The sequence below is a fragment of the Arachis duranensis genome, chromosome 8 (assembly GCF_000817695.3).
Source record: "Arachis duranensis cultivar V14167 chromosome 8, aradu.V14167.gnm2.J7QH, whole genome shotgun sequence".
Lineage (NCBI taxonomy): Eukaryota > Viridiplantae > Streptophyta > Magnoliopsida > Fabales > Fabaceae > Arachis > Arachis duranensis.
In genome coordinates this window covers 27,008,714-27,034,648 of record NC_029779.3, presented here as the reverse complement: position 1 = coordinate 27,034,648, position 25,935 = coordinate 27,008,714, and the positions used below count along the sequence as shown (strand labels likewise).

At 32.9% G+C, this 25,935-nt stretch overlaps 3 protein-coding genes across 4 annotated transcripts; all 3 read left to right on the top strand.

Moving 5' to 3' along the window:
• Positions 1–174: 174 nt before the first annotated feature.
• Positions 175–6,995, top strand: LOC107461720 (protein ENHANCED DISEASE RESISTANCE 2-like). 2 transcript variants are annotated; one of them, XM_016080264.3, is made up of 21 exons: positions 176–719; positions 925–999; positions 1,099–1,152; positions 1,236–1,301; positions 1,382–1,443; positions 1,577–1,683; positions 1,804–1,850; positions 1,932–2,032; positions 2,809–2,904; positions 3,022–3,086; positions 3,183–3,254; positions 3,482–3,628; positions 3,787–4,094; positions 4,410–4,458; positions 4,547–4,722; positions 5,074–5,175; positions 5,276–5,326; positions 5,401–5,548; positions 5,841–5,932; positions 6,326–6,427; positions 6,614–6,995. In XM_016080264.3, exons 1-21 carry the CDS (start codon positions 543–545, stop codon positions 6,704–6,706), a joined length of 2,190 nt encoding a protein of 729 aa, XP_015935750.1. In that variant the 5' UTR covers positions 176–542; the 3' UTR covers positions 6,707–6,995. The 2 variants fall into 2 exon arrangements, with proteins under 2 accessions (XP_052108620.1, XP_015935750.1); XM_052252660.1 differs by lacking the exons at positions 5,841–5,932; positions 6,326–6,427; positions 6,614–6,995 and having other exon boundaries at positions 175–719; positions 4,413–4,458; positions 5,401–5,837.
• A 2,456-nt stretch (positions 6,996–9,451) lies between these two features.
• LOC107461733 (GATA transcription factor 11) lies at positions 9,452–13,636 on the top strand. The gene is made up of 3 exons (XM_016080282.3): positions 9,452–9,667; positions 10,127–10,387; positions 12,231–13,636. Exons 1-3 carry the CDS (start codon positions 9,659–9,661, stop codon positions 12,939–12,941), a joined length of 981 nt encoding a protein of 326 aa, XP_015935768.1. The 5' UTR covers positions 9,452–9,658; the 3' UTR covers positions 12,942–13,636.
• A 9,629-nt stretch (positions 13,637–23,265) lies between these two features.
• Positions 23,266–23,931, top strand: LOC107461686 (secreted RxLR effector protein 161-like). Its single transcript, XM_052253304.1, has one exon. The coding sequence runs from the start codon at positions 23,266–23,268 to the stop codon at positions 23,929–23,931; it is 666 nt and encodes a 221-aa protein (XP_052109264.1).
• Positions 23,932–25,935: the final 2,004 nt, after the last annotated feature.

The window sequence follows — 25,935 nt, the reverse complement described above, 5'->3', positions numbered from 1 at the left end:
TAATTTAAAAAAAATAATTTGATTTTAATTATAATAAAAAAATAATATATAATATATTTTAATTATAAAATTAATAATATATAATATAATAATGTACCTCGCGAATTACGTTTTAGTCCTCATAAATGATGTAAGTTAAAGTAGAGAGATAAAAGAAAAAAAAAGTGTGAAATAAAAATAGTATTAGTGAGTAACGTGAGAGGCAATCTTTGTCTTTTGATAGAGGAAGAAAGTTGAAAGGAATTGAGTTGGTCTCAAGTCACAGGCTCACAGCAGAGCAGAGCCAAGAGAGAGAAAAACACACGCCACCCACATATAACGGAAATTCCGCAATTCCGATGCAATAACACACACTGCATACTTTTCTGTTACTTCTAACTTCCCACCACCACTACTTCACGATCTCCATTTTCCTTTTCACTTTTTTTTTATTTTTAATTTGAAATAAATTGACAGCTGTATCTAAAATGATTAGAGAATAGTGCGAGTCAGACGCAGTCAGAGACGAGGGATCGGAGTTGGTTGCTGCCTCAGCTTCAGCTATGGCAAGTACTAGTAGTGCCACTGCCACTGACGGAGATGCCGCCGCCGCCGGAGGAAGAATGGAAGGATGGTTGTATCTCATACGCTCCAACCGTATTGGACTCCAATTCTCACGGAAGCGATACTTCGTTCTCGACGGTAACAACCTCCGCAGCTTCAAATCTTCCGCCAACCAGGTTCGCTCCATAGGACCACTACTTTCTTAAGAGTTAATATCAATTTTTCAGTTCCTTTCATTCGTATTAAGTTATTCTCGATTTTGTTATGCTATTGAACTGAATGATTTCATGAATCTATTTTATTCATTTATTTGTTAGTTCCTGAATGCTGACGTAAGCCTTTTTCTGTATATGAACATTTATATCGTTTTTGTATTGGCAGGATCCCGTTAGAAGTGCTATTGTAGATTCCTGCATTCGTGTGATGGATAACGGGAGGGAGAGCATTAACAGAAAAGTATGTGTGCTCCTTTAATTTGTTTTGAGGCCTTCAATTTTAATTTGTGTTCAAAACCACCGGAATGCTGATTTTGTTTGTTTGCACGTGTTGTTGCAGGTGTTCTTCATGTTCACACTGTATAATTCTTCAAATCACAATGATCGATTAAAGGTGAGGTCGTTATTTTGGTTTTCAGGTACGACTTCTTGTTTGATGTTTCGCTTTTGTTTCAATTACGAAACGTGAATTTGTAGTTAGGAGCAAGCCGTCCTGAAGAAGCAGCCAGGTGGATTCAGTCTATTCATGAAGCATCTTTAAAGGTACAAACATCTGAAATTTTTTTAGCATACAAAGGAACTGTTTTACCCATGGAAGAAGCTCTTGCTACGAACTTGTGTAGGGTGTCCCTGATACTGGAGATGAGGCTATAGGTTGTTCTAAGAGGAGATGGCAATCCTTTAGGTAAAGCAACATAAATTTTCATATGATGCTTAAATAATTTGTGCTGAATAAAATAAAATAGAATTATGAGTTATCTTAATTACAATTTTGTGCTACATCATACTGATTTCTTTTAATGGGACCTGGCTTACAGACTAAGTGGATCTTCTAGTAGATGTCACCCAAATTCTGTAGACTGGACAGCTTCTTCTTTTGACGTTATTGCCCCTTCACCCTGGACAATCTTTGGTTGCCAGAATGGTAGTACTTCAGTGTCTGTTGTTTGAGTTAGGAATTCTTTTTTAATTTTTTTTTGGATATTTTACTGAAGCACAAGAGCTAGCAAAATATAATACATATGTTTTTATGGGTGCAATGTAGGTTTACGGCTATTCAAGGAAGCAAAGGACAGAGATTCGGTTGCAAAGGTTTGCAGATTGTTTCCCGTGTAACTTTTGGTATAAAATTATGTTAGACGTTTGAGTTCTTGAATATGTTCCTATCTCTAGAAATGGGATGATCACCCAGCAATAATGGCAGTTGGAGTAGTTGATGGAACTTCAGAAGCCGTTTTCCAGACTCTTATGTCTCTTGGTCCTTCAAGATCAGAGTAAGTGCATTAATGCACATCCACCAGTTGCATTGTTGTACTAATCCAAAGATATCGCCTTATTTGATGGTTGGATATCTGTTAGGAAGCAGCTTTGAATTGTTATTCTGACATCTTAGCTTAGGGATGTTGCATATGGACTAAGGTTCTCAATTGTTTTGTATAGCATTATACTGTGCAACATAACATAGTATTGTTAATTTGATACATAAAATTAATACATCACAAAAAACTAATACATCAATGTTATTATTTGGATTGGATAAAAGATGAACTGTTATAGTAAAAAATAAGATAACATAGCATAAATTTAAACTTCCAAACGGTCTTTCCCATGTTATTCTCCCAAGAGTTGGGAAGTGAAATGTGTGAAATTGCTCCAGCTTCTATCTTTAAGTCTGTCACTCTCCAAAGGGACTTTCCCATGTTGCTCTTCCCAAACCACGTGAAATGTGATATCTGTGTATCTGTAAGTCTCAGTTACCAAAACCCATATCAAGTTCACATTGTGCAATTTACCTGGACACCGAGCATATTATTATTTAGTTTTATGGTCAATAATCGCAGTGTTGGGCAAAGGTGGAAGGGAGTGCCTTGTTTGGAAAAAGTAGAGATATAATAATCGCGGTGTTGTATATATTAACTTTAGGAATTCAATATGCAAACTAAATATTATGTCGTAGATATATAATAGCTTCAGTGTACTGTGTGCGGAAATTTTGGCGTAATTCTACTAACCATGTTTGTTGCTATTATCAATAAACATTGACTTGCAGATGGGATTTCTGTTTCTACAAGGGGAGTGTAGTCGAACACCTAGATGGTCACACTGACATTATTCACAAACAGCTATATAGTGATTGGTTGCCTTGGTAAGACCCAATAAGCTTTCAGTGCTGATCATGTATCACTACTTGTTTTAAGGTAATATCATCCTACATGCTCTTTCTATAGTAATATTTTTGTTGTTGGCTATCACTTTTTTTTAGGGGAATGAAACGGAGAGATCTCTTGTTGCGACGCTATTGGAGGAGAGAAGATGATGGAACCTATGGTAATAGTGATTTGTTGAAAATATATATGCTAACGAAAAGCTCACATGGTTTTACAATCTTCATGAAAGTAACTTCTTTGACTCTCCTTGTTGCAGTTATTCTTTACCACTCTGTGTTTCACAAAAGGTGTCCTCCTCAGAATGGCTACGTTCGTGCCTGCCTTAAAAGTAATGTATGCTGAAAACTGTTGATAGAGCCTATTCTTCAAATCTATTCTATTAGCCTGTCTGGTACTCTAGCAAATCGGATATTATATAACTTAATATCGGAAATCTAGAATCATATAATTGTTTTCTTTTTCTGTTATCTTAATTCTGGAAGTTGTTGGTATGGTATCTATAGGAAAAGTTATGTATACAAGTAGCTGAATGTGACAACTTACATTCTCTTGTAGGTGGAGGTTATGTTGTATCACCAGTGAACAAAGGAAAGCAATCGGTTGTAAAGCATATGCTTGCTATTGATTGGAAGTCATGGAGATCTTATATTAAACCTTCTTCAGCACGTTCCATTACGATTAAAATGCTTGGCAGAGTTGCTGGTAGTCTTATTTTGCAAATAAGTTTATACTAGTGGACATAACTTAGTATTATATCCTTACTTAGCTGTCTACATTTATTTTATGTCACCAGATAATAGATATTAGCGTATTTAATTGGATCATTAGTATTAAAGTTCGTATTAACTTATTATTTGCAGCATTACGGGAGTTATTGAAAGCTAAGCTAGGAAATTGTCCTCCATCTGATTATTCATCTGGAGAATTGATAAGAAAAAGTGGGCTTCGTCTAAATGGAGGAGAAATAAGCTCTGATACCGAAATTCAGGCTGGAGATGAGGATGCTAATGATAACTTTGATGAAGAAGTAGATCAAACACAAGCAGAGCGTGCAAGCCTTGTTAGTATGAATGATGCAGATGACAAGTTTTACGATGTTCTAGAACCATCGGATTGTGATGAGCCAGAAAATGAATGGATGGCCGAATGTAGTCACCAAAAGACTCAGGTAAAAGCTGTTTGAAATAGTTTGTTTAATAATTGACACTTACGACATACCAAGGGATTTCAAGGGCCGGGAGTGTATGCTACTATTTAAGTATGTTTTAATATGCATTTTCCATATAGTCCAGCAATTTAGCGTTTATCTTGTCAAAACCCATTGGGTTCACCACCACCCATGACATTCCAAGAGATGCGCATACAGGCAGGGCTGTGTTTGAGAAATTTTAACTTTGTATGTCATAAACACTTTTTATGATGCTGGGTTGCTCATCTCATTTGCGGCTTTTCTCCCTTTAACATATTCTACTGGAAAAACCAGAAGTTATCAACTGCAGCTAGTTTCGTGAGAAGATTGCATGACCTTGCAGGTACTTAGTTTTATCTTTGGTGTTATATCGCATTATCCAGGTTTAATTATTCTTTGATTAACAATGGCTACAAACAAATCCACTACAGTTCAGAAGAGGGGTTATGTAGACTTGCATGAGATGGCCAGGGAAGAGAGTATCTCATGTGCCTATGGATCCACTCTTCCAAAAGATCCTACTTGTACTTTACCTTGCAGTTTGACAGAAACAGATCCTTCTACATTCCTGATTCGTGGAGAAAATTATCTAGTTGACGGCAAGAAGGTATAAGCAACAACTCCTTATCACTTACATGATGTTATCAACAAAACATAAAGTGGGAAAAGCTATTTTGGCAGTTCCTTGCTTTCACCTTTTTCTATTTTCCATTACTTCAACAATCTATTATGGGCTGATCAAGCATTAGATATTGTCTTTTCCTCCTACAGTATGTGTTGAAATACACTAACTCCTAATCTACCGAATAAATAGCAGTTAGATTTAGGTGTTAGGTTTTTTGCTATTGATGTAATTACTAATCAAGCCAAACATCTGCAGTCCTTTCAAAATTTCCGAAGTGGTATGACATGCTTAGTTTTCATGTTTATTCTTTGGTTGGCTTTTTTTTATCACTAGGTTAAAGCAAAGGGAACCTTGATGCAATTGGTTGCTGCAGATTGGCTGAGATCTGATAAAAGGGAAGATGATCTTGCCGGCCGTCCTGGGAGCATTGTGCAGGTGCTTCATTTCCATTCTTGTGGTCTTCATTTCTTGAATGTTCATTATGATTTGTCATTGTCATTGATTATCAACTAAAACATGAAGTATATACTTGCAGAAATATGCAGCACAGGGTGGGCCTGAGTTCTTCTTCATTATAAACATTCAGGTTAGTTAGTAGGTTGTGCTTTTGTTGACTAAAAATATTTGCATAACCCTTATTTAGGCGTTTCTATGATCCAGGTTCCAGGTTCTACTACATATAGCCTTGCACTATACTATATGATGAATACCCCTGTGGAAGATGCTCCCTTGCTAGAGAGTTTTATAAAGGGTGATGATGCCTTCAGAAATTCGAGATTTAAACTTATACCATATATATCTAAGGTTAGTATAGTTAATTGCTGGTGCACAATTAACTCTAGTTGTACAACCCAAAATACACAAAATAAGTAAATGGTATAAGAATCTCCTTTTAATCCAAATTAAGATTATCTTAAATAATGCATTGGGTTAGAATCCTCTCACATTGCAGCTTGCATTTGACCCTAGCCATTTCTTGACCCTGTGCAGATTTTGTAGAAACATTTTTTAAAATGTGAACGTGCCTTTTCCTAATTTTCTTTTTCAACCAATCACTTGTCTCTGAGTAATGTTCCTTTTTAATCTGTGATTAGTAATAGCTATGTTGATAAGGTCCTCTTCAAGGAGGCAAAAATGCCTAGTTGGTCAAGCATTGGAAATCCACTATTTTCAGGGGAAGAACTATTTGGAGGTAAATTTTGCATAACTAATGGAGAGTACATGGGTTGCAACTAATTTAGAAAGTTAAAACAATTAGCATATGATCTTTGGTTGCTATATCTTATGTTAAATGATACTACACATGACATCCATCAATTTAAACTCCCTCACATTTTATAAATTCAAGAGTAAGACTATTAGGAGTAATATTACTTAAATATCAGGAAAAGGTTTGTGTATACTCTTACAAATTAAGGAGTATCATATGTAATATCACTTAATATCAGGGGATATTCGTGTAATTTACTGAAAAAAATGGTAGGAATTCAAGAAATAATAGAGGCTATGTGGATGTGTGCATCATGCATAGAAGTGATCAAACTTTTAACTAGTGCTCATCTTGAAATCATAATATCCATTGCAGCTTGGGATTGATATTGGATCATCAACTGTCGCAAGAGGTGTGGTGAGTCTTGTCCTTGGGTACCTCAGCCATCTGGTTATTGAGATGGCCTTTTTAGTACAGGTAGAATGATCTTGTTCTTTTTCTTTCTTTAAATTAAGTTTTGTGAAAAAAATTGAAATACCATATCATTAAAAACTCCTAAATTCTTGTATTTGAATCATCTTCAGAACAATGCCGTTGGGTGGTTATCAGATCAGTTTCTTTTATGCCTTTGTGCTAATAGGTGTGACATGCATCCTGTTTCAGGGAAATACTCGGGAAGAGCTCCCTGAATTTCTTCTTGGAACCGTCCGGCTTAACCATCTGGATGCTTCGAAATCAGTTCCACTGAAACCATGATTTCCGATGAGACTCGTACATTGTGGAGGAGGAAACTTCCAAGTTGCAAATGTAGATAATTGAAATTCTAGATTCTTTACCTCCATAAATTTACTTCAACAAGTCATTATTTTTTATTCAATCAATTTAATTCTCTGAACCAGTTCTGGAACTGTGAGCAATGTTAGGAGGAGGATGAATATGTAGTAGGATTAATCTTTTTGAAATAATAAAGTAGCATTGGTTCGGTAGAAATGAATGTACATATAAAAATTTAAATAAGTCATTATTCTACTGTTGCCCTTACAAAGAGAGACTGAAAGAAAAGAGCAGAAGCAATTCAGTTCATGATTTCCAAAATACTTAAACATTCATAATGGTGTTTTTAACATTAATAATTCATTCCATTCTATTTCAAAAAATAGACTATGCTACAACTAGTAGTGAACGAGAATGCTTCTTGTGCAAGAAAACGACTTTGCCAATAGTTGTTAACAGATAGCAGTTGGGTGTGTATACCTCACTTGATAAAGATATCAGACAAGATAAAGTACATGCTTTTTTCTATTTCATCTCCGTGTGCCCGAGGTCACATATTTTCACCGCTATTCTATGTCGGTGACACGAAGCATTTGAGAAAAATGGGAAAATAATATAAATAAAAAACTTTAGGCCAGTATTAATTGATTACTTCCATCGTCACTTGATCATGCTCTAATTATTAAGATCTAACTAGTTATGACGGTACTCCTCGTTACTATTGTATTTTTGTACTTTTGAACTTATATTAGCCGCGGTTTTTATTGGACAGTAGTGACACTAGGTTAAGTACAAATCTAATAAAATAAGCACGTGCTATAGTTCCTTAATAGCTAGATTATACTTTCATCTGCTTTTTTCCAAATAATTAATCATTTCCTTTGATCCATTTTTCTCGATGGTAGATCTGACAACTATGTCTCCTTATATTTAGATCGACCATCTATTTAAAATCTACCCATCTTGGTCTCTCTGTTCTGTTTTCCGTAGGTGCTGTTTCTTTTCCTTTTATGTGGTTAAAACGTTTTCTTTCCCCCTGTGGTGTCTTTTTTATTTTCAAGTTTCCACTTTTCCTTCGCTTAAAATGATGTGCAATTGCCACTAGTTAGCATTATGAACACGCTTTTACATTACATTAAGCCCAAAACTAATTCCTTTAATTATAAGCAATGAACAAATAACTTTTCTTTGTGCACTAAATGTCAGCATTTTTATTGCCCTTAAACACGTAAAATTGTTGCATTTGCACAATAATAATAATAATAATAATGGGAACAGGGCTGGTCCCACGTGGAAATAAGAGTCCCAGGAATTATTAAATTTGAAAGGACCCATACTCATTGGGACGTAACAGGTAATGAAATAAATCTCATTGGTCCCGTGGTGATCGTCGGTGATCGCTCCAATCAATTTTTGGTTTTTTCTTTTTGGTTCAAATCACTCCAACAAATCTCTCTAAGATACATTCATTCAAATCACATATATTAATTTCCATTTAGATCCACCTTTTCTTGCTTTAAACAATTCCTCCCAGATCCATATCTCGTGCTTCATCACCCCCTTACCACCTCATTTGACCAACCTTCTTTATTTATTTATTTTCCCCACTCCTTATTTATGTTGTTTTATTGACATATCTAATATATATAACTACTATTTTATATTATTGGTAGAAGAGCAAAAAATGGCAGCTGATTATATCATTTTTAGAGAAAAAGTTTATCGTAAAAAATGTTAATTTCAAAGATATCAATCATATCATAAGACTAGTTTTCTAAAAGAAATGAAATACAGGTTTAATTTGATTATGCGTGAGAAAAAATAATTATTGGCCTTCTTTCCAAAAGTAAGGAGAAAAGTTCCTTTACCAAAATGAAAAAAATAGGGTTTTTCTTGTAGCTACTACCTTGATCAACTATTTAAGTTAACAAGTGAATAAGATTTTTAGGTTTCTTTCACATTTTCATTCTTTATTTATTATTGGAAACTCTGGTGTAATCGACTTCACGTGAAGTTGATAATTGAGAGTCATTAAATAATTTGACTAATTTTTCATTTAACAACTCTCAGTTATCAACCTCACGTGAAGTCGACTGTATCTGACTTTTCACCTTATTTATTTGTGGTTCTACATTGTAGACTCCGGTATTTACACATTTTCAAGAGCATTGGCAGGAATAAAGAATGGCTTTTGGCTCCATCCAAACGGTCAAAACAAAATGCAAATATATATATTATATATTATAAAAAATTTTACTAATAATAAAAAAATTATAAATATGTTTAATTATATATCGCTACATTAGTAAAAATAATAACGTCTTATAACTATAACATAAATGATTATCTAAAAATAAATGTAATTTGATGTATATATAGAATTGTTTAAATATACAACATTCAACATAAAAAAATCTAATTAATTAAAAGTGAATATAAGAATTAAATGTGACAAGTAAATAAAAACATAAATCAAGATTTAAAATTGAAATAGATAATGGTCAAATTTATTTTTAAAATATTTTAAATTAGTGATATAAGTTATTTCGTCATTTCTATTACTATCCGTTAATATAGCACATTAAACAAAAATAATAAAATAATTAATATAACTAATTTAAAAAACAAATAATATTTCATGGATGAATTTCACCATTTTCTAGTAATAATAATATAGATGGAAAGAGAAATATTTATTTAACTCACGAGAGCAACAGAGGGTGCAGGATAAGGTGTTCCGCATGGTAGCATCGCACAGCACTGCACAAAAACAAAACCTAATTTACCAAATTCGGACACAAAGAGATTCAAAGGAATCTCATTTCCCTTTGATCTTTTGTGCGTTCTGTCAGATTAATCTTCAGACTCTGTCGCCATTTTCATTATCACTGATTCACTGAGCAATGTGCTCCATTTCCTCACTGAAGCAAAACCATGTCTGAGGTACTTTCAAAGCGCCTCCCTTTTCTTCTTATTTTGTGTTCTTTTTATTTTCCTCCCTCTGTTTTATCACTATATATTGCATGCGTTCTCCATTATTTCATGTGGGCATAGATTATTTTTTTCTGCAAATTGATGGCAAATGTGAAAGACTGACCTTTTTAGCTGGGTTTTATTTTGCTTTTTGTATTTTTTATGAATATAAAATACGCATAATTTCACTGTTACTAGGTTAATTTCAAGGTGAACCAATTTGGACCTGACAAGATAACATTCCCTTACATTTATACTATGCTTTTAGAATAAATTCTTAATTTGTGGCTAATTTTCTACGGATAATCAATAGTTTGTAACTTTGTCTTGTTACTTTTTCGTTTGAGGTATGATATAATGTAATAAAGCAAGAGATGATAATGCTTATAATTTGATGTCATTTGTATGAATTGTAATATTGTGGAGCAGGATGTTGGTAATAATATGAAGGACTCTTGGTTTTTCGAGAAGAATTTTAATGGCCTGTCCGACGAGGCTTTTGATGATGTCTTCAGCTTTTTAGATTTCCCGTTGGAAGATGTGGAACCGAATGTTGTTGAAGAAGACTGGGATGCTCAGTTTAAACGCATTGAGCCATGTTATGATGTTTTTTCGGTGTCATCGACTGTGCTCTGTAGTGATAAAACCCAAAATGAAAAGCCACAACTTGGGGGAAGTTTCTCTGGTTCTGTAAGTATTTTAATTTGCAGTTATGGTGTGCGGAATGCAGACTTTGATGTCTTTTGATCTGTGTAACTTCTTTTCACCATGCACTTATGTTGCATGTACTTAATATATTCATGCTGTTATCATGTTCTACTGAAGTAATATGAATCCATTGACGTTGAAGGATAAATTGTGATTATTTCTTGCTTTTTTTTTTTGAATTTGTGTTACTGGCGATGACAATTTTGTTTTATATGATCCATGTCTTTTGTAAAATATTTGTCCTGAAATTTCTTTGTAAACCTTTGATTGGAAAGATTAAGAATTATACTTAGATGGCTCTTACTTTCAATGGTTGGAATTTTTGCCAAAGCTTTGACTTCTAAGGAAAAGTGGAACAGTGTTGTGTAGAAACTTTGCCAGATTGACAAAACAAATTATGGCACTCATTTGTAGAATGGGCAAGAGTCGATACTTGTAATTCCTTAGTGGGTAAGAGAAGGAACTTGTAGAATTACCTTGGTTTTTGGTTTAGGGAAATTGGAGAAAAAATGTGAAAGAATCAAACATTAGAGTTTCAGTTTTCATAAATTTACTTCATAGGTGGTATATTGGGAGAACGTGCCACATGATTTAATGTCTACTGCTGAGCTGATTTCACAAGTATTAGTATGTCTCCCAGCAGTACTGACTTTGCAGTGTGCAACTCTAAATTGGCTCAAAACTTTGCTGCTACTGCCGTTTACTAATTCTTCACAGTAGCGGAGATCATAATAAGAGCAATGATATCTACTTAGTTTTGAAATAATTTACTTCGTTTCATCTGATACTGATCCAAAATCTCCTAGAGATGCTGCTATTATTCTGTTTGTACTCTGTAGTGCACACCTTTATGCACCCGAAGTTGGAACTTTACAGGGTTGCATAGTTGCATGGCAAGGGGAGAGAAAGGGAGGAAGCTGGAAGTTAAATTCCTTTGTCTTTTATTCAGGTTGCCCAAACTTTCCTCTTGGTAAGAAATAACAAGGAAGGGAAATGTATCATCTGGTAAATTTTTAGTTGTATAAATGGTAAGCTTTATCAATCATTAGGTTCTAAAAAAAGGTGCCATTTCTTCTTTCTGTTATATACAGTATACACACAAAAGAACTCAAGAAAATCTTGGTAGTCATGCCTTAAATTTTAGGAGTGTCACCCTCAGAAAGTGAGAACTATCTGGCAACAGTATTTAGACTGTGCTTGAAATGCGGAAGTTTTAGTCATTTTGGATGATGAATATATGGCAGCGTGTCTAGAATATCATCTTGTGTTCTTGAAGAAGTGGATGAATAGAGATATATCTTCCTGTGTGTTGTTATTTGGTCAATGACCGGATAACACATAATTATTGGCCCCTTGCGTCTCTGCATAGATTTAAATTGTTTAAACTTATATCTGTTAAGTTGTCTGTTACAACTATTCCTGGGTGATTATAGATTAAGTTTTCCTCGGTGGATCTGTTTAATGAAAAAAGAGTTAGTTTGCAGTGTGTAGTCATATACAAGTTTTAGAGGCAAGACTTCGCAGACCTAGTAGTTTGAGTGAAAAATGGCTCTTTGGTCCCTGATATGACAATTTTCCATAGCAGAAGCTTATAAATGATAACACTATGAGATACATTCAAACAGTAGCAGCCTCTTACAGGATAGCTGTGGAGTGGAACATGGATGTAAATGTTAGAAGAAATTACCTGGATTCCTTATTTGTTTATTAATTTAAAATGTGCTTAGGTAAATTGATCTGTGATTTCAAGATAATCAATCATATAATTAATGTTGCATCTGATTTGAACTCTGTTTTTGGGTTTGATGATCATTTTACATTGCAGAGTAATGAGGTTTCTCCAATAAAACAGCTGGATGAGACTGCTGGATTGGATGTTGGAAAAACCATTCTGAACCAGAATTCATCTCTCAATGGAAAAGATTTGCATCAACTTCGAACCTACAGCCCAGTTTCTGTTTTTGAAAGCAGTAGTACTTCTTCAGCTGAGAATTCCAACCTTGATCTACCTGCCATCCCGGTAAAGCGTGCTCGAAGCAAGCGCCAGCGTGCATCAAGCTTCAGTCCTCTATTTGTGATTCCTTCTGTTCCTACTTCACCGGCTTGGCAAATTTATGAAATGAAAGTTGACCCGGAATCAAATTTAGGGACACACCATGCCGGGAAATCATTAAACAACACAAAAAAACAGAGGAAAAGGGATCTCCCTGTGCTTTCAGGTCACAATGACATGAAAAGATCCTCATCACAGGAGCCAGTTCCCACCAGAAAATGCATGCATTGCGAGGTGACAAAGACCCCACAGTGGAGAGAGGGACCGATGGGTCCAAAGACGCTGTGCAATGCCTGCGGTGTTCGATACAGGTCTGGTCGCCTCTTCCCCGAATATCGACCAGCAGCTAGCCCCACTTTTGTACCATCAGTGCATTCAAACTGTCATAAGAAGGTCATAGAGATGAGAAGCAAAGGCATCCAGGCAAGCCTTAGGAATCCATTGTCAGCGATGTCGAACCTTCATGGAAATTCTGTAGGATAATATTACCTTTGGATTTTATAATTAGAAGGGAAGTAGTCCCTCCCAGACAGAACCCTCCTTGTTTTAATTTATTTGGTTTTTTTTAGTCCATGTTATATTCCTTAGCATCATTTGTTTTACTAATGTAAATTGTTTGGTGAAATAAGAAGGTAGTAGGGTACAAGTACAAGATCACTGATTAGTGTTTGTTAGGCATTCAAGGGAACATGTTATCTGAGGTTAGGATTTGGTATATAAATTTCGAAATATGTATCTTCATTGCTTTCTTTCTGCACATGGAAGCAACAGAACAGGTACATGAGCTGAAGGGATCAAAGTAGGGACAAAGTACAATGATATATCACATGGCTGTTATAACATGACACAAATTTACAGGGTAAATCCACATGCATTGGATCTGCAAGCTGGAATGGTGCCTTTCCTAGTCAACCTCAAATATGAGAACTAGGTTTTTGATATTTTATAATATATTTTGGTTTATTAAGAGTATCCATCACTAATTCCTTTGCTGCAGGTCCTATTGTTCTTTTTAATTATTGTTGTTATTTTGAAGTTGTTTAATTTAGTAGAGTTAGGTCCTCCTAAAGCCCATTTTGTTTTCTATGGGCTGGCTTCACATTTTTTTAAAAAACAATTCATGAGATGTTTTGTAACGTTTTTCTCAACAATAATACTAATTTTCTCTTCTTTTTTTTTTTGGTTACTCTCTTCATTATGTACACTCATAATTTTTTAAATGGCTTAGGTTTTTTTGTTGAAGTAATTTCTTTGGTATTCGACAAAAATTCAACGGAATCGTAATGTATTGTAACTCTATGCATTGTAACTTCTTTTTTAACTGGAGTTGGCCCAAAATATTAAAGCAGCCCACAATGACATTTTCTTATAGGAGACAAAAAAAATTGTTCAAACTTACAAATTTTGGTTATTTTTAACTAATTTTTTTTATTATCAAACATTTCTGTTTATCCAAGATTACAAAAAATAAACAACTTAGCACCATTAAGCATTTCTAATGAAACTCACCTTTAAATGTTTTTTTGTTTTTGAATTTATTATAGTGGCAGCAGGTTCAAGAATCAAGGCAACTAACAGTGCCCCTTTAACAATAAATTTAGGTTGGTTGAGCGATGAGTTCATTCATCCACTTAAATAAATGTTAGGAATTTTAAATCTTACCTTATGTATGCATTAACCTATTAGCCAACGGCTACTACAATTCTGTTGGTGTTGGAATCCACTCTCAATCAAAGTATTACTGTCTAGATTATCAAGCAGCAAACATGCACAAATTATGGCGCATTATCATAATAACAGTCCGGCGGTTAGGGGCATCAGCTAACTGAAAAAAGGATTAAAACAATAGCATAGAATAGGTTAATTAATTTGTTGAATTTATTGGCCCTATTGATATACTTGTTCCACATGTTTGTACATGCCTTATTTTAAAGGAATGGCCATGAATGATTTAATAGTGGTCCTATATACCTACATTTATATACACTCTAAAATAGATACATAGAGTTTGGTCTTAATTATTACTGTGATATGATGTTTGCATGCATCTCACACTCACTCACTCACTCACTCGCCCATGCATCCCCACACCCTAATACCTAGACTAATAACCAACCATGCATGTGAAAAACCTATGATTCTAAAGTCTAAAAAGGACTGAATATTCCCCTAATACCTAAGGATAATAGCATAGCATATATTAGGTATTAGAAATGAAATGAAATCAAAGTACATGCCATTAATTAAACCTAGTGTATGTGAATGGACATCTACCTTTTCCATACGCATGCCATAACATTCTACTTTTACACATCATTAATTATATTTCTATAGTTATTATCCTACTCAATTCTTAAAGGATAATAGTTACCAAGGGAACCAAAATATTTATCCCATTTCTCGTTACATTGGTTAGTACATACGTAATTAAATTTGAATTCAAACCAAGACATAGCTTTTAGTAGGTTGTAGCTTGTAAAGCACTTAATTAATTTAGTTGAATTCAATGAAGCTCCTACCACTATATTATTATTATTATTATTATTATTATTATTATTATTATTATTATTATTTATTCATATATATGATGTCCTTTTCCGCAAAGCATGTTTTGTTGGGGGTACTCAAGAAAATGAGTTCTAAATTAGAAGTTTAGAAACTCAACCATGAAAACAAAAACCAAAAGAGAATAATTAATGAGTGAATGGTGTTGGAGATGAAAGATTATGTGGCTAACTAATTAAAACGAAAGTAAGTAGCAACCAAGAACAAACGATAACCGCTGATCCGACATTCTAACTCTCCTGAGACTGAAATGTGACACGTGGTGTTGTCAAATGCATTGCACAACACCTTATATATATATAGGATTTTTTTCCTCTAATGGATTTTGTTCTACCGCTTCTTCTTTTACAAGTTTTAAACACTCTTTACTTTTACAGTGTCAAGTATTGTGTTACTCTTTATTTTAATTTATCAAAAAATAAATATTCTTTAAGGTTCCAGTAAAATAAAGGTATTATACTAATATAACAAGTTATTTTTTTTCATAATATCTTATAAATTTGAATTCTATTTAAGAATTTGTTATTGACTAACAGGTTATTGTATGTACAAGACAAAATTTAAACTAGTAAACAAGTGAGGTAATTATTCAACTATTTTTTTTTTAGCAATGGAGGGCCGAAGCCCAAAGAAAAGTAAGTAAGAACAGCATTCAGTAGCTCGTCCCCAATACATCACAAGAAACTAGAAAGTAGAAACGCTATATAATATTGCCCAGATCAAAAACAAAAAGAAAGGCATTATTATTATTATTATTATTTCCACATTACATTATTTGAATCTTCGACGAGTCTATAAATTGGGAACAAATGTTTCCCTAGGTTGAAAGTTGCATGAAACCTTGATGAGATTATTGTTACTAAATTCTCCTAATTAGTAAATTTGATGAGTATTTATTTTAAATCCAAGAAGCAACATGACAGCATGTGAGTTTGGAAATTGGGGGAGATTATGAATTGATGGTGGCAGCGGCAGATGCTTGCTTGCTTTCTATTGACTCCATTCCAACCCGCCAACCACCGACCGTCTTTATACCATCATCCCATATATACTCACTTCTCATTTCTCAATATCCAATGCAACTTTCACTTTTCCACTTTCCTATATATCTCTAATTTTACATTCAATTCTTAACAAACTTTTATCATGTACCATACATATATCCTTTAAATTAAACCATAAATAAAATTAATTAGGGTTTTAATATGTCTTTTGATAATTTTTTTTTTATTTTTCAATATATCCTCTTACTAAATTAATTTATTGCGAATTTAAGTTATAAAATTTGAAATTTTGATATTTGTTTAAACAAATATGTCAGTTAATTAGCTGCTGATTATATATTTTTTGACAATATTTACATATGAAAATAATAATTAAGATAATTTAGTTAAATATATAAAATTTTTTGTTCATTTTTAAACGATATTTATTAAATAAGGAGTGATGCACTTTTTGTTAATTAAATTAAGAGAGAATGATACTTTTTTTTCTTACGAGATGTCTAAAATATATATTATCATCTCCCGTAAGAGTTAAATAACATACACTTTAACTTATTCGATTAAAATATTTTTTATAATTAATTTTATATACACTAATTATTTTATTGTTTCAAAAAATGATGTAATAATATAAAATATATACTTATTATTATTGTAATAGTTTTTTGTTTATTTTTGATATTTTAACTTGTTATTAAATTTATTATAGTAATAATAAATATATATTTTATATTATTATTAGTATTATATATAATTATAATTATTATTATTAAAGAGTATTTTAGTTAAATAGACTAAAATGTATATTATTTAATTATTGTAAAAAGAAAAAGTGTATATTTTAAAAATAGAGAAGATATAATTTAAATATGTTATAAGAGAAGAAAAATATTATTTTTTCTTAAACAAATTTATTTTAACTCTTTATTTATTGTATTTTATATAATAATTTGAATTCAGAATTTAAAATTTAGGATACAGGAGTTAAGATTTAGAATTAAAAAATTTAAAATTTAAAATTTAAGAGATATTAAATAGTTATATTTCGTCATAGCACTCCAGTCCTTGTTTGTTTGGGAGCAGCATTCAGCAAAATGTTTGATTGAACACATGTTTGTAAAAATAAAAGTAATTAATTAATAAGATGCAGAGATGCAAGGTGTGGTATGTAAATATAAATAGTGTAAATGGGGGATGTTAAACCCGTGAGAGTGAGAGAGAAACAGAGAGAACAGAACACAACGACAGAGATTCCTAAGAGAGAGGAGTGTCCCCATCCATCATCACGATGCATGGTGGGGGACCCTCCTTTTGCCATTGCTAACGCGTCCAACCTCTCTGATCTTGACACGTGTCCAGTCTCAACCAACGCCTACACTTGTCTCTAGCTGTCACCATCCCCTTCCTTCAATAATTATAATCCAAAGTTACCAACATTATTAGTAAGACAAGATAACATTGCCCTCATCACTCACTGCTGTAATAAACTCTGAGTCTCACTGCAAAGGGGGGTAGGGGTAGAGTGGTCCATTTGGTAAATAATAGTGGAGGGAAGAAGGAGTTGACATTGGACATGTAAAAATAAAATCAAAGCTAGTACTACCCTAGCTATACAGCTACTAGTAGGAGCTACCTACTAGTCTTTTATCATCTTCATCACTTACCATTGCCAGCCTCATAGACAGAGACCAGACCACCTCACAGGAGAGGACACTGACCCCTTTTTAGGGTTTGTTTGCCTTGTCCTACCTGCTTTTCAATTTTCACTTTTTTTTTTTATTTTTTCTCATTCATGATGATGGAGAGTCTTCTAATTACGGTTTAATTGTCTCTGTGTGATTATCAATTTAACTCCTAAAAACAACTACAAATGTAATATCGTATTCTAATACGTTCATTATATTCTTTGAGTGCGATTTTTTTTAGATTCTGTGTTAACGCAAAATGCTTTTATATTAAGCTGTCCTTTCTTTAATTTCATGTCGATCATGATGGTCATAATTCATATATAGAGGCATCTTGTGTAAACATATGGCCAAAAGTTGGGTTCTTTTGTCAATTTATGGGGACCCCTTTTCCTCCTGCCATGGTGGGTAGGGCCCTATCAAATTTGGTCTTGCATGCAATCCTACCATGTCAGCAACTAACAACAACAGACCCTGGATGGCTTAATAAACTTAACCCGTGTTAAAGAAAAAATTAATTGGGATTTGGAGGAGACAAATTCTGGCAGTGAAGAAAATGAGGCGAGTATATAGAGATGGTGAAAGGGACCACATCATAAAATGGTGGTACTGCAAGAAAAGGACAAAGGCCATAGAGGGAAAAAACCAAATGCATGAGTGTGTTCAAATTTACAATTATTTACCATATGAGCATAGATAGCATGGATGAATATGGGCACAGTAGCAATACAAATTAATTTGGGACGGCAAAAATGGGACATCTGTGAAAGTTATGGCCCCTTTCAGCACAAGATAAGAATGAGCTTGCATTTGGTGCAGGAGGGGCCACCCCATAATTATTTTAAATTATTCAATTCTCCATTCTTTTAATTTAATATAATTTAATTTCTTGTCTCTCCAACAAAAAAATTGTTGTGCATGTATGTATCTATGTATGTATGTATGATCGTTTTCTCCATGTGTCAATCATTTCATCTTCATGTCTTAATTGTCTCGGCATTTTGTGTCGGTATCAATGTTGATTCTTAACCAACCAATCCAATATCCTTTTCCAAACCACACCTTCTTGCCTGGGTTATCAATATTACTAACTACTATTATATATTATTATTCTCCTCTTTTTTTTTTTTTTATATTCGTTCATATTGATGATGATGACGACGACGACGTTGTTGTTGTTGGTGTGTTTTCTATCATAAGATTCGTACAAAAGCACGCATCAAACTTATTAGATAAATGATCATAATTTAGTTTTATTATTTAATAGAGAATAAGATAGAATAGAAGAGAAGATATTGATTTAACATAACAAGATGATTGTAGTTAAGGCCAAAGTCCAATCCAATTGATTCCTAAGAAGATCAAATAGTTATTCCTTTTAACCCTTACATGATCCTATATGACTATACTGTACTCTATATATACGTGTATGTATGTGCGTTGACAATCAACTCTAAAATCGGCTATGTATCGTACTTGCCGGTGCTTTCTCTTTCTACCTATTTCTCTTGTCGCCTTGTGCCTACTTTTAGACCATCAAATTTATATATTTTAATATTCCATCATAATTTATTTTTTTATTATCATGAATGCTTTTAAGCATGTTAAAATTTTGGCTTAACCCAACTCTAAATTCATAATTTAATAAGGGAAACATATTTAATTACACTGTTATAAAATATAAGATAAAAATAGAATGATTCAATCAAATATTAACATAGTATAACAGTAGATAATACAATATATATAGTTTTTATTATTGTCAATGATTAAGATCAAGAAGTTACAGATTTTGATTAGCTATGTGTAGTGAAGTCAATAATTAAAATTCTGTTACAAAATTCAGTTATATAATATGTCTTTATAAATAATAATGCCTTGTACATAAAGAAGGGAGTTTAATACATGATAGTTCATTCTGATTTTCTCTTAATTCACTTTTTTTCTATTCTTCTCTCTGTATTTTACAATTTCATTTTCTACATCATCAACTTTACTATTCTTATCAGAAACCTTTTCATGGTATCCAAAGTTTAATGATTGACACAATAGTTATGATCCTTTCTAACGTTTCTAACTCCAAATATTGTTTACCAGTTATCTCTAATAAGCTCAACGGCAACAACTTCGTAACGTGAAAACAAAATGCAATCATCATAGTGGAAAGTCGGAATCTTAAAAGCCACTTCAAGAAAGAGAACATCCCAACTCAAATGGTGGATTCTGGAGACCCAGCAAAACCAACAAATACTGAATCAAAAACCTTCAAAAAATGGACACTCCAGGACAAATCTCTTATGACCTGGCTATTGGCATTTATGGATACAACCTTCAAAAACAAGATTGTGCACTGTAAATTCTTCTATGAGATGTGAGATACTATTCTTGAATTCTTTACAGTATCATCAAGGGTAAGAATTCAGAGTCTTCGATCACAATTAAAGTCTGTAAGACTCACTACTACCACTATTAAATATCTTACAAACATTAGACAATTAGTAGATTCATTAATTGTCTTAGAGGCACCGTTCTCTGAAGATGAATATATTCAAACCATTCTTGATGGAGTCACTGGAGAATATCAAGGCTTCATTGGCACTGTCATGACAAAAATGGGCAAGTTTACAGTAGTTGAAACAGAATCATACCTGGTAGCATATGAAGACATGCTAAATCGATTCAAGAAACCTTCACAACCAATTCCTTTAGCCAACTTATCTCAATCTTCTATCCCTTCGGATCAAAATTTTCAAAGAAACTACAATCCTTCTAGAGGCAGAGGAAGAGAAGGAAGATTCATGAGAGGTGGTAGATTTATCAACTCAAGTCGCTTGTTTTGTCAGATCTGTAATCGCGTTGGACATGCTGCTTGGAGTTGTTATTACAGATTTGACCAGCAATTTCAGTCACCTAATGCAACATTTTCAGCTCAATCATATTACCCTCCAGCTCCTCCACCATCCTTTCATCAACCTAGGGCATTCTTGACAGCACCACCATTATCATCATCCTCACAAAATATAGCTTGGTATCTTGACTTTGGAGCTAGTCACCATGTGACAGCTGAATCTAATAACCTTCTTCAAGCTGTTGAGAATCAGATTGGGTCCGATAGTTGTATATAAGTAATGGTCAAGGTTTCAAGATTTCTAAATCTAGTTCTTCTACTCTTTATGATTCAAGTACTGCTCTATCTTTCAAATTAACTAATCTATTACTTGTGCTTCAAATAACTCAAAATCTCTTGAGCGTTTCTAAATTTACAGATGATAACTCGGTCTTTTTTTTTAGTTTTGACCTCACCATTGCTTTGTTCGAGATCAGGCTACTAGGAATCATCTACTTCAAGGGATAGCTAAGAATGAAATTTATGTGTTTCCCAATCTGTTTGTACTAAAAACTCTTTTTCCAACTCCAAATTGTGTAAAGCAACAAACTGCATTAACTGCTACTTCAATTCTCAATAATTCTGTAGATATATGGCATAAGAGACTTGGTCATCCCTCTATGAAAACTGTCTCATATATTTTGAATAAAAATCAAATTTTACATTCAAAATGCTCTACTCCTATATCTATTTGTGAATTCTGTTCTATGACAAAGTTACATCAATTACCTTTTTCAAATTCTCAATCTGTGTATGTGCATCCCTTAGAACTTGTCTACATAGATATTTGGGGATCAGCTCCTATAGTTTCTAAGAATGGTTTTAGATATTATATTAGTTTTGTAGATACTTATAGTAGATACACTTCTCTTTCTCTTCTGGTTAATAAATCTAAAGCCTTAGCAGCTTTTAAGCAATATAAAATTACTTTGAAAAGACCAATTAGACATCAGCTTAAAACTATACAAAGTGATCATGGTCTTGAATTTTTGTCTAATTCCTTCAAGACTTATTTGACTGAGTAGAAAATTATTCATAGACTTTCATGTCCTTATACACATCAACAACAAGGGACAATAGAAAGAAAATATTGACATCTTACAGAAGTTGGTCTATCACTTCTTGCCACAGCTGCTCTTTCATTACAGTTATGGGATTATGCATTCCAAACTGCTGCTTATCTCATTTACAGACTTTCCACTCCTGTTCTCGATCAATTATTTTCTTTGGAGAAACTCTTTCATCAACAACCAGATTACACTTTTCTCAAAGTATTTGGCTGTGTTTGCTATCCTCTCTTGAGGCCTTACAACAAACATAAATTTAATTACAAGTCTCATTTATGTTTATTCTTAGGCTATGATTTTAGTCACAAAAGCTATAAGTGTCTTTCTTCATCAGGTAAATTATATATATCAAGAAATGTTGTTTTTGATGAAACAAGATTCTCATACTCTTCCCATTTTACTTCAAAATATTCTTCTATTTCAAACTCCTCACCTCTCTTACCTACACCACAAGTTATCCTTGGACCACCATCACCAATTCAGTCACACACACCTCCTTTAGAAACACCAATTTCTCCCTCCATCTCATCCCCTCCCTCTTCAAATCTGCCTCACTCAACTTCACATTTTACATCAGTAAATTGTGACCTTCAATCTCCCACAATGCCTAATGGCCCAATTTCAACTTCAGATATGAAAATAGTGTTACCTCTTCAACCCCTATTATCTCTTCTTCTTCATCACAAGTATCACCATCTCTTTCTCCACCACCATCCAACATTCACCCAATGAAAATCAGATCTAAATCTGGAATCTCTAAACCTCGAGTTTTTTCTACTATCACTTCCTCATTGCATAGTAATTCAGAGTTTCTATATCTTATACCAAAAATAGCTTCAGAAAGCATTAAAACATGCTCATTGGAAATAGGCAATACAAACTGAGTATTCTATACTTTTAAAATGCTAAACATGAGATTTAATCTTTCCACCACCTAGTGTTGTCATTATAGGCAGCAAATGAGTCTTTGCATTGAAAAAGAACCCTCAAGAACAAGTCATTAGATATAAAGGTAGCTTGTGGCCAAGGAGTTTCGCAAAGAGAGGGTGTGGATTTTGAGCAAATCTTTAGTCCTGTAATTAAACCTCAAACTATCCGAATTGTGCTCTCAATTGCCTTGTCTCGAGGCTGAAAATTGAGACAATTTGATTTTGACAATGCATTTTTCAATGATGATTTACATGAAATGGTTTATATGCAACAACCTCCAGAATTTTGTGACACTAACCCTTCTCTTGTTTGCATATTACAGAAAGCTATTTATGGACTCAAACAAGCTCCTAAAGCTTGGTTTCTAACCTTATCTACCACATTAAAGAAGTTTAGTTTTATTAGTACTCGTTCAGATCCTTCTTTATTCATAAGACATACTAATACATCTGTAATTCTATTATGTGCATATGTTGATGATATTCTATTAACTGGAAATAACCTCTCTGAATTACAATTATTAATTCAGCAGCTTTACTCTATTTTCTCTCTTAAAGACCTAGGCAAATTCAGTTTTTTTTTCTTGGCTTATAAGCTAATTATGTGAATGATTCTCAAATTTTACTGCATTAAAAGAAATATATCACTGACTTACTTGATAGAACCAAAATGACTATGGTTAATTCAGCCCCAACTTCTATGGTTGCTTCTTCAAAATTGTCAGCTAATGATTCCTCTCATTTTGAAGATCCAAAATTATTTCGTTCTATTGCAGGGACCCTTCAATATCTCACACTTACTAGACCAGACCTTACATTTGCTGTTAGCAAGATTTGTCAGTATATGCACAATCCCACTGTCAATCATTGGAAAGCACTCAAAAGGATACTTAGATATATTAAGGGAAATATGGATCAGGATCTCTTATTTACAGCCTGTACTGACTTTCGATTATTTGCTTTTTCAGATGCTGATTGGGGAGCAGATGCTGATGATAGAAAAAGTGTTATTAGATACTGTGTCAACCTAGGAACAAACTTGATTGCATGGAAAAGTAACAAGCAACGTGTCGTTAGTCGATCAAGCACAGAAGCTGAGTTTCGTGCAATTGCTGCAGCTCAATCTAAAGTCATTTGGACACAAAATCTGCTTCATGAGTTACATCTCTCTCTCACCACAATTCTTACTCTCTACTGTGACAACCAAAGTGCTTGCCTTCTTACTGTAAATCCAATTTTACACAGCAAATTTAAGTATTTCGAGCTAGATCTTCACTTTGTGAGGGACCAAGTTACACATAAGAAACTATTTGTCACTAATATTCCATTCTCATAACAGGTGGCTGACATATTTACCAAGTCACTATCGATGACTTTTTTTTTCCAAATTTTATGGCAAATTTCGTGTTTGTTCATCCCCTACACTCAGTTTGAGGGGCCGTCAAGGATCAAGATCATGAAGCTACAGATTTTGGTTAACTATGTGTAGTGGAGTTAATAACTGAAATTTTATTACAAAATTCAGTTACACAATATGTCTTTATAAATAACAATGCCTTGTAGATAAAAAAAGGAGTTCAATACATGATAGTTTATTCTAATTTTCTCTCAATTCACTTCTTCTCTGTTCTTCTCTCTGTATTCTATAATGTCATTTTCTACATCATCAATTTTACTACTCTTATTAAAAGCCTTTTCAATTATAATTATTAATCCTCGTACTAGTAACTAAAGATTTTAAAATGATAACAGTACCGATCATAATAAGAATATTATGAAATAAACGTGTTAGATACTTTTTGAATTTCACTTTTAAGAAATCTTTGATAAAATGCTATTTGAGCTAATTTGAGTGTTAGTGTCTTTTAATTTATATGCATCTACTCAATTTTTTTTGCAAAATTAAAGGATACCATGTCCTCATAAGTTTTAATTCTTTTAAAAATTGATATATTAATTTGTAAAGTATAGTAATTTTATGTATATTAAAATTAATTACTAAAATCAGTCGCTATATATTTATATATGTATTTATATATAAATATTTAATTTATTTTTAATATATATTATATTATAACATATTTTATATTAGGGAGTGATTTTGATATACATCTAATATAATTATACATCAAAGAGGGTCATCACGCAATATCAGTTATAATTTGTAAAGTATAGTAGTTGTAGTAACTTCCAAGCTAATAAGCAGTATTAATATATGCAGGAATATTTGATTGGCTTAATGACAAAAAAAGAAAGAAAAATAGTGTTGTTGGGAGTGGTTCTTTGTTGATATCTGTTTGGTGTATAATTAAAGTGATGATTAGGCCGTAAGAATAAAATGCAAGAAAAGAACAAGAAAAACTTTCCGTGTCCCGTTGGTTTGTGATACCCAAACGAGGTTTTAGAGAGCCAAATCTTTGCATGAGTTGAAGGAACCGTTTTACCAGCCAAAAAAAAGAGTCAGCAATCAGACAAACAAAAAAAAGCTTTAACTTCACCATATCAACACATTTCCATCTTCCTTCTTCATTCCGGTATCCTTTCACATGTGACATGTTCTTCCTTATTTTATCTAATATATATATTGCCAATAAATAAATAATACAATAATAGTCTCGTTATTTGAGACCCTTTTGGATAGTACATGAGACATTAGTTCGCTTATAAAAATAGGACTTCATCATGATGGTTTAAGATTACTATTATATATATAAATTTAATTTTGATGCATTTTTATATATATAATAAAAAAAAAGCTTGATTCTCACCTAACTACAATCATATATATGTCCTTGTTTTATGGGAAAAAAGAAGGAGGAAATTAAAATTTCAAATTTGAAGAAAAAACAACAATACATTTGGCTGTTGATATAATTTGATTATCACTACTCACCTTTTACAATGGGAGTAATTCATCTCAATCAGAAAAGTTTCACGGATCATATATTCAACATAGACTTTTACAGTTTTACTGTAGATTAATATATTGAATTTTAACATATAAGTCCCACAAAAAATACATAATTAATAATATAAAATATCACTTAAAAACAAACCATGCCCTTTCATAACCGAAACATAAGTTTTATGAGAGAATTATTGTCCCGTAACCAAGAGCATGGCCCCCCATTTTTTATTTTGTCTTTGTCTTTCTCTTTAATTAATTAATTACTTTGTCCATGTATATATTACTTTGTGCAATTCTTTGTATAAGTTTTTTATCCTCATGTCTCCTCACATTATCCATTGCCAAAATTAGAGAATATGCATACATAAAAGGATAAAATATATTTAAATTAGGAAGATGAATTAATTTAATATTATATAAAATTAAAAAATA